Source organism: Argiope bruennichi, chromosome 1 (assembly GCF_947563725.1).
Source record: "Argiope bruennichi chromosome 1, qqArgBrue1.1, whole genome shotgun sequence".
Lineage (NCBI taxonomy): Eukaryota > Metazoa > Arthropoda > Arachnida > Araneae > Araneidae > Argiope > Argiope bruennichi.
In genome coordinates, this window is record NC_079151.1 from 78,194,218 (window position 1) to 78,204,413 (window position 10,196).

Here is a 10,196-nt window from a genome sequence, read left to right on the forward strand (position 1 = left end):
CAATTTAATAATTGAAAGTAGAAAGTTCAATCTCCAGTTCAATTAAATTTTTGCAACTTTTACGCTGTCTGAAAAAATCTACTCAACAGTTGAATCTGATAATGTAGCTTTTAACCATCTTTCAGCAATCATAAGCTATTATTACTACTTTAAGCTATTTCAAATTTCATAAGCTATTATTACAACTTTCAGCAATCATAAGCTATTATTATTACTACCAAAATAAATTTTCATTTAATTAAATTGGTACTAATCCAACAATCAGCTTAAAATCATTAACTCCATCACTCCCCAGGCGAGCGAATAATTCATTGTGGTACTTTCAACATAATAGATCAAATTATGCATTGTTATTGAAAAATCAACCACTGGTTATTTGGTCTTTTATTTTCTCCATTTTCACAAACTTCTTTTCAGCACAAAAATAAATTTTGTTCCGTTTCAAAATTTGAAAAATTGACTTCTTAATTTAATGATTTTTTCTGAATTTTGGCAACTTTGTAAAAATATTTTTTGCCTAATTTTTCATAATAGATTACATTTTTCACCATCGTTTGAGCTTGGAAATTTCTTTAACTGTATAAAGCTGAAGAAGAAGAATTCTGCTTAATATCTGCATAGTTTATGAGATGAATAACAAAAATGAAGTTACAGTACCATGAAATTAGAAGAGAAATGAACCTTACATTTACGTTTTTAATATAGCTACAATATTATGGGATTTGTCTCCATTAGAAGTATTCATGTACACGATAAATAGGTCAGATTTCAGACAATTAAAATAACAGAGTTTTAATGTCTGACATTTTGATGGAATCATAGGCGTGAAGCTATATCTAAATGATTAAGTTAATTTAAATATAACCAATATCCCGAACAAACCAGCTAGTCGCGAAAAGTGACTAATGCTACAAATAATTTTTTTTTTATATTATAAGTGCAAATTTTTATCACAAACATTAAGCATATACAATATTTTAGTAGATTTGTAGCCATTAAATAAATGGTTACATTTTTAATAACAAAAAAAAATCTGAAAATATTTTTATTCCGGGAAACATGCGATAATTATAGCGAATAAAACAATTACAATTCATTCTTAATAATAATCCTTTTTGTACTCTAACAATTTAGTTTAATTATTTAATTTTTAAATGCTTATTTTAATTGAATAACTTTGAATTTATTTTTTTAAAAATTAAACATGCTTTTTAACTAGTAGTTACTTTTTATATACTTTTTTTGTTTGATTGTTACTGAACTTGCTTACATTCCTGGATCAAATCACGTTCGCATTTTAATATTTCTGAAGGAAAAAATATTATTATAATATATATATACATACTCCATTTGTGATATGTGGCTTGGTTTTGTTATTAATGAAAAAGAGATTCATATTTATCCATCTCCGTTCACAAAGCCCATTTATACGAATTTCATTATAAAAATCGTGACAAACCATTAAATCGGACGTTCTATAGGATGGCTCTGCAAGTTTTGATATGCTTTAGATAAACATCTTGTTTATTAATTGCTATATTGGAGCCTCTGTCCCTCTTTTTCCAATTCTCTGTATAACCAGAATTTGTTCATTTTCGTATTCTGAATGTTTTTGAAGTTTCATCGAATTTTCATTTTAAGCATGCGTATTACCACTTAGAAATAAAATTTGTTATGGAAACCATAGTTTATACTTATCTTTTGATATTCTCGAAGTTTGTTATATTCATTTAAATATTCATGAATGCGTGATGTCGGTAAAATATATAAAAACCTATTAGGACACTCTAAAGTATCGCAGCCGATACATAGAAGGACAACGTAAAATATTGACGAGTGAATACATAATCTCAACATCTGATTTTCCAGCAACTGCGACATTTAAAACTGCTCTTTGCAATGATCAAACAATAGGTTTGTTTCACTCTTTGCAAAGCATAGTTTAGAAGAATTCTTGCCCAAAATTATATATCTTCTTGGATTTTATAGAAATTAACATCTTGTACTGATATCCAGCTGCTATTATTACTTTTGAGAGAATTCTGTTAGCATTTCTGGGTCCATAATCTGGTTGTGATATCTCTTTGGTTCATATTTCGATTTAAATAAAAATTATAATTTAACTTTTAATTTAAACTTTTCATATAGAAACAAATTTAATTTCATTAGAATCGCTGAAATATATTCTTTTCATGATATTTGTCAAGAAAATTAATTAATTTGCTGGGATGTACTCAAATTAAGCGAAATGAAATCTATGCAAGATTGTAAGAGAGACTAAAAAAAATTGTAAAGTAATTTTTTAGAAGTTTCATAACACAGTTTTTTACAAAAATCATTATATTTGTTTATCCCATTTGAAAATTTTAAAAAAAAATAAATTATTTTCTGGAAAATGTCTTTTAGAAATGATAACATTTAATATAATTTTTTAAATATTCTGCCTGTTGTGTCTTGATACAGAATACTGGATTATTATATCAATTCTGAAAAGTCAAATTCTATAATTTCTAAGCATACAAACTTTTTTTAATGCGATTATGTTTCAATAATATATTGTTATAAAATAAGGCCCCAAATTAAAATAAATAAAGAGATGTAAATATTTATTCTGTGTTTCCTTTAATTTTCTGCATTCTGATTATTAAAATTAACGAGGACAAAAATATGAAATATGATTTCCAAATTAATTTAAACATCATCAAGTTGTATGATACAAGGAATAAAAATTAATATTTCCAAGGTTCATAGCATCCAACTGTATATTTTTTACCAAATTAACGGGGTATGAAAAGCTTTGCTAAATCATTGTAAATAATCATTAAAATCTATTTTATGTTTAATCATAATACCATTAAGCATTAAAGAACAACAGCATCGTTAAAAAAATTGAATCATTCATAAATTTTGATTACATACCACACTCAAATTGCATAAATATAATTTCCTTATTAAAATATTCTATAAAAAATCAGATTTAATATGTAAATTTAATTTCATGCCTTTTAATTAAATAAATTCGTACTCATAATGAAAAAAAAATTGTTCTGGAACTCCATAGAAATTTATTTCTCCTCCATATAATAAACTGCTTGACATTTTATTCATAGTATTTTAAGGAAAATTCGATTTTAATGAATTAAATATAACAATAGAAAGTAAAAATTCTATTTAAATGTTTAGCATTGTTGATGTCAAATGATCTAACATCAAAATGAATTTTCTCTAACATAAACATAATTTTTAGATATTTTCTTTAAAAAGATATATTTAAACCAGAGTAATCCTTTAAATTATTTACTCAACAATGAAGGGGGTTTTTTATTGAATTTTCAACTCCTGTTAGAAAATAACAAGCAATCATTATTGGTTAAGCATAAAATTTTCCATTTCTTGAACTTTTATTTCGTTTAGGTTTTGATACAAAATAAATTATTTGAATAAATAATTTTACACAAAAAAAATCAGAATTAAGTATCTGCTATTTCTAGTTTTGGAATTGTTTCACATATTTACAACTAAATTCTTATTTCTATGTCAGCATTAAAATTTTAAATTATACAATAAAACTTTTTTATACAGAACTATCTATTCACTTCTCCTTATCATTATTTTATAGAAATATTTATGATAACTTTTTTTGAACTGCCAGTTTTGATTCAGAGAAAAATTATTTCGGGATTGAGTATTATTTCCAATTATAATTCTTTTACACAACTGCAAAATATTGCCCAATGATAATGGTAAATTTTTATTAGAAAAAAACTAATAAAATAAATTTAAATCATATTTTTATTATTGCTTTCTTTTTCTATTTAAATTAAAATCCTTCTCTTGGATTTTTTTTAATTTTCTTAAATAGAATCTGATATGGATTATTTCTTTTTCCTTAAAATATGTGAATTATTTCTGCCTCCGCTAGCTAGCTGTTTCCCTTACCTTTCCTTGGATTAAAAATTGTTTACTTTAGTTTTCGAACTTAAATGCATGTTTTTAGTCACTTAAAATGATAATCAACTATGAATCCTTTTGGGGCAACATATTTTATTTTAAAAAAGATGCTCACAATGGTTATTTTTCTAACTTTTTCAGATAACTAGCTTGTGTTGGTAATTCCGAAATTTTGAATATTGTCTTTATGTTTAAATATAGTAATTTAATATGAGAATGATAGGAAAGGTCAATAGATAAGTCATTTTATATTAAGCTACTATTTCAAATCTTTAGATAGAAACTTAAATACTTATCTGTAACATACATTATATTTCTTTAATTTCCAAAATTATGCTACTTTTCTTTCTCTGCTTTAATACTACATAAAAATGTTTTAACATAGAACAAACCTCATCGTAATTTTATTAACTTTATTCAATGCTACTTAAACTGAATAGGAAAATCTAATTCTAAAAATGAGAGTCCAGAATTTTTGAAATCTTAATTTGATTTATGTAGCTAAATTCAAAACGCCTCCATAAAGTAGTATAGAATTAAGTGATTAATTTAATGCCTTTAACCATGGAAAATGTATTATAATTTAAAAAGTTTTTTCAAACTGCATTAAACGCTTAAAATGCAATTAATGAAAGGAAAAAATAAATTCTCTAAAACAGAATTAATAGCGATCAAAATATAGTGATGAAACAAAATTCATCAAATTAGGAAATAATATTCAGTTCATTATAAAATGGATACCAAACATATATTTCTTTAAAATATTTTTTTTTAAATTTATAATGCATATTATTAGTATTAAATAATATTACTAAAGGACGATGAATCTTTTTTTACGAATGAAGTTATGAAATCTTATTAATCAAATGATTTAAAAATGTTTTTTTAAATTTTAATTTATCAAGGATTATTTTTCTACATTTGTTGTAACTTTTTAGTGAAATATTTATTTTTTAAGATATAAATACAGATTCTAACTTATAGTTTTAAAAATTTACAAAATGTTTGAAATAACACATTTTTTATTCAATGTACAAGAAAAATTCTTACATAAAGAATAATTTAACTTGATTTTAGTTAAACGATTTAATTTTATTTATCAAGATGATTTAATTTTATTTATCAAGATAACTTTCTGTTGCCCTTTTCCTTTCTGCTATAGTTGAATATCAGTCATATACATAGAATTTTGTCATTCATTAATGCATCAAAAAGCGTTGTGAAATGAATTGATAATCTAATATCCAAAAAATTAAAAAGTATTATAATTTATATAAAGCAGTTCATATTTTCACTATATTAGATGTCTTAGACAAGTTTTAAAAATATGGTTGTATCACTATTTTCAATTAGGGCTTAATTCTGTTTATTTAGATATTATATAAAATATTAGATAAATACGTTTTCATGATTATATTAATTTTTCTTTTCATTTTCACTGTCCAATGTTAATAATTTCCAAATATCATTTTCAGTAATTTTTATAAATAATTCTTAAATAAATATTATTTGCATTAAACTTTGTAAAGTCAAAATTGTAGATAGAGCCAGTCTAAAAAATATTTTATAAATCTTAATCTAATAAAATTCATATTATTACGATTCTGCCTATATTCAGATCCTTTTGTTTTTCCCTACCATATATTATATAGCTCATCTTATTATTTCAAAAATAAATCTTAAAAAATACTCATCATTATTTAATAACAAAAAATTAGTAAACTTTCCAAATAAATTTTGTCTTTAAATCAAATATTCATATTAATAATATCCATGCCGATTCAAATCATTATGGATTAATTTTAAAAAGAATTAAGATAACAATTAATTATTAAATCCGTTTTTTTTTATCAAAATAGATTTTTAAAAAAGAAAGATATGAAAATGAGATATATTTAAAACGTGGGGAGGGAATAAATAAAACTGATAAAGATTATAAATTATTCATTTAAAATTAATTAAATATAATTAATAAATGTGAATTTAAAAATTTCATGAACATTTTAACGTAAAAATGAATTTTTTGAATTGTTTTTTTTTTCTTTCTAATGCAATTAATATCGCATTATTAAAAACTTACGTTATTTATGTATTTTAATTTATTATATATCATTTCATTTTACTGTACACGATAAATTTTTATTATAAACTACTTGAACCTGATTAAAATTGATTATGATTTCTATTTCAAAATTTAATTTGTTACGTAAATATTAATACTATTTTTTAAATTTGCTTGTAATTAAACATTAAAAAATGATATAAAATATTTAATTTTTTATCAGGACAATGATTTTTCTTATTAATTCGAAAATAACTTTCACATAAATTTAAAAAAAGACGAAATTTTCGATAATCAAATATCAAAAGAACATCAGCATTAAAGAATTTCTTGTTTCTTCTGGGACAGGAATGTTAATTTCTGTAATTACAATATATTACAGGTAAATAGAAAAAGCAAGTTCAATTTTATTTTTCATGACCAAAGTTAATTAGTTCAGTCATTAAAGTTAGTTTTTTTCAGTAACAGATGTTAGTTCTTTTCATATCATTTGTTCTATAATAAACAGATTCCTTTTTTACCTTTAGAAAGTACAACAAATCATTATATGATTATGAAAAGAATGATTCTTCAAGTTTTAAACTGATGCTGTATTTTATTTAAAACAGAAACGTTTTATTCATAATTTGGGGGGGAAAGGTTGTAATGATTTCTTTTCTTAATTATAAAAAAAATACTTAATCCCATTAATAAAAAAATCTTACTATAAAAATATTTTCTATTTATAAAAAATACGAATGCTAACCTTGTAATGACAGGAGATAATTTTTTATGTCTATCATAACTAAAGGGAAAGAGGAAAAGAAATGTTTCTGACGCAATTCATTTGAATATCTATTAGATAATAATAATAATGTACCTTTCTTAAGATTATGAGATCAAATAACAAAAAAGTAGCTTGCGGAAGTCAGTTTAGTGTATATAAAAGGGTTTTAGTTAGAATATGCATTGGCAAATTAATTTTCTTCAAATCTTCAGTTTACAAATAGTATTTTGCCATTTTTGAAACAAATTCTCTGTAGTCGCAAGAGTATATGTTTAAACTAATTATAGCAGCACCAATACTATTATTTTTAATGGATGCTTATCTCATAAAATTTAGTTGACTCAGTTCAAAATGAATGTGAATGTGTGTGTTTTCTCAATATTCTCTTAAGTTTTTAGAAAATTCCCTAATTTTTTTAATTAATAATATTTTTAAAACATTTTTACATACATGCTTTATCGTTTTTTCCTCATTTTATAAACTCTTTCTATATATGAATTCTATATCAGTTGTAAGTATAATGATACTCTATTTCCGAAACCCATTGCCACTTCCTGAAATGTGCATACAATGGAAAATTTGTGCTTGAAAAAAACAATCATCCTTATATACTTTGCATAATAAATATATTTTTTATCAAACCTATAGATGATGAATAGTATTCCTTTCATTTTCAATAAAAAATTAGTGTTAATTTAAATATTTTTTCTGATTAATAAAGTATTATTATTCTTTCATAAAGTATGCGAGGATACATGGCTAATATGAATAACCCATGTGAGGTATGTGAGGATATATACCTCACATATCTCATATGAAGCATATGAGGTATTATATACGCAATTCAATTTTATTTTTTAATTCTCATTCTAAATTAATAGCCATTCAAATGAGTAAAAATTAAAAGGGGAAAAAGATGATAATTTTTTTTTCAAAGCCAGGAGTTTATGAACAGGATTCTCAGTCAAATCCTTCCTTCATCCTGTAACTGTCTCAAGTGAATAGTTTTAAAAATGTAAGTTTGCATCAGAGTGAAGTATGACTTCTAACCACAGAAGTTCTTTGCTCTAATATTACTAATTTTTTATCGATTCCATTGTTCATTACACAAAAATAACTATTAATCTTTAAAAATTATAAATACAGCTTATCTTAAAATAGGTTCCATTAAGAAAATTATTTCAGAAATTTCCAAAAAATAATTACGAAAAAAAAGTTTAGTATCCAATTAAAATGTATTTTATATTATTTCTGCAAGCTTTATTTTCAGTAACTTTTATAGTTCTTTTATATTTTAAATTTTATTTTTTACTAAGTTTTTCTTATAAAACTTCCACTTTTTTATTTAATAAAACATTTATCAGTTATAAGAATTCTTTTCTCCTGGTGTTTTAAACGTCTTTCAGTAGCTTAGAATTTGTGAAAAAGTATTAATGATTCCGATCAAAATGCCCCCCCCCTCTGAAAATCTAGGCTTGTTTACATGAGTATCGTATTAAAGACTGGATTATTTATAGTATTTTTGTATTTTTAAATGCTTCTAGGATAAAAAAAAAATTATTATTAAATAAGATACGCTTTATCCTTTTCTCATCCTATCCTTAGGGTCTAAATTCATAGATACATTTTGATACTATATTGTTTTTAATTATCTTCCTTTATTTTACCTAATAATGTCACCTACTTTTAGAATGAATATTTCAAAAGCTGTTATTTAAATTCCATATAAATACAATTTTGAGGGGAAGTATTTGCCACAAACACAACGATGTCTTGCATAACCAAAATAATTTTATCAATAATTATGTAACAGATAACTATAACTATTATTATATATAATTAGTTATAACACTTTTAAAGTATATTTTCTTCGATAATATTTACCATGTGTAGGGCAGAAACAATTCGATTCATCGTGAGTAAACAATAACATTAAATCTATAGAAATAGTATTGAAGACTTCCTCACCTTCACATATGAGACCTTGACCTATTAACCCCCAGAGCATATCTGTACAGTGATGACAGTAGGTAGGTTTGTGGAAAGTTTTTTTGCTGAAAAAGTGGCCCTGTTGCACCACTTCCGGGGGCCCTTCCGTGGTGGGACTGGGATTTTCCGTGGCTTTCACATTAGGCTTAGCACCAGTAGAAGCCATATTGTTCCAGCTCCGTATGAGAAAAGCCGCCACTGTTACTCCACCACTCTTCACGAATCGTACTCCCCGTACTACATTGGAAGAGGGGAAAATCTGCGCAAAATTTCGAGAGAAGCACGCTTACAGTATCGTCACCTTTCCATCACAGGGCTGTTTCGAGCATTTGTTTTCGATTCTAATTCATCTAACGCTTCCAGAAGAATCGACCATTTTTGCACGCAAACTCTTTCACTTGGTTTTTCGGTTTTCTCTCTCCTATCTCGCTCGCTCGCTCTCATGAGCTAAATGATCAGCGCAGTGTTCTTTTGCGCCGATCCGGAGGGAAGAGGGACCGACCTTGGAGCAGCCCTGGCTCTCGTCTGCGCCCCTGTGCTCGAATCGCCCCTCTCTGAAAGGGCACAGAAATATTCGTTACAGGTGGCCTCTGGAAAAGTCAAACAATGGGAATCTCTCTCAATGACGAAAATCGACCTCACTTTGGTGCTGTCACACAGTGGTTCGTTATTGAAGGGCGGTTATCCTTTGAGTGGATGAGAAGCGATCGTTAAAATCAATGCTTCGCAATCAATTACCTTTTTTTAAAAAAAAAAATAAAGGAATTCGGTTCGGTTCCTGTCCCTTGCAAATGATCACTACTTCTCTATTCAGATTTTCGTGATTACGATTCTCTCAAAAATAGCAAAAGAAAACTGAATGATTTTATGCAATATCAGGCAACTCTTCAAGCAGTAAATTAGTTTGAAGGCTTAAATAATTATTTTATTCATTAAAATTTTAACTAAAAATTAAATAAATTTCATATTTTTCTATTTGAAATTTTAAAATAGAATAATAATGGCTAAAGTACAACTTACTTTAATATTTGTTTCGTTTTACAAGCAATTCTTTATATTTAAAATCTTGAGATAAAATTATTAATTTTAATTTAATTCTAAATAAATTTTTATGATCAGGTCTGATTCACGAAATTTGCAAAAATGTTCGCTAACAATTTTTTTAAGTCCTCTTATGGGAAATTAACTTTTTTATACCCAAGAAATAGTTACTTAACTATTGTCAAATTAATATTAATTGCAATCAATTAATTTTCATAGCTCTTCATTTTTAAATATGGTGTTTATTTCACAGTTCTACTTTATACTTTCTAAAACTACTTCTTTCTTTCATATCATTAGAAATTATAATTAATAATTATTCAATGTTTTTTTCTGATTTTGAAGTACTATTCCCCGCAAGTGAAGAGAAACTATATATTTAGTTTA

General features: G+C 25.2%; 1 protein-coding gene across 7 annotated transcripts in view; it reads right to left on the reverse strand.

The window, feature by feature from the left end:
* Nucleotides 1–9,270, reverse strand: part of LOC129964330 (diacylglycerol kinase theta-like) — a 73,207-nt gene extending 63,937 nt beyond the window's left edge. For 5 of the 7 annotated variants that reach the window (XM_056079140.1, XM_056079112.1, XM_056079094.1 and 2 more), the window contains exon 1: nucleotides 8,748–9,269. In XM_056079140.1, coding sequence (XP_055935115.1) covers nucleotides 8,748–8,934 — 187 coding nt within the window. In that variant the 5' untranslated portion in view covers nucleotides 8,935–9,269. Of the gene's footprint in view, nucleotides 1–8,747 lie in introns of all 7 variants that reach the window. The other 2 variants (XM_056079148.1, XM_056079103.1) reach the window with 2 other exon arrangements.
* Between the last annotated feature and the right edge of the window lie 926 nt (nucleotides 9,271–10,196).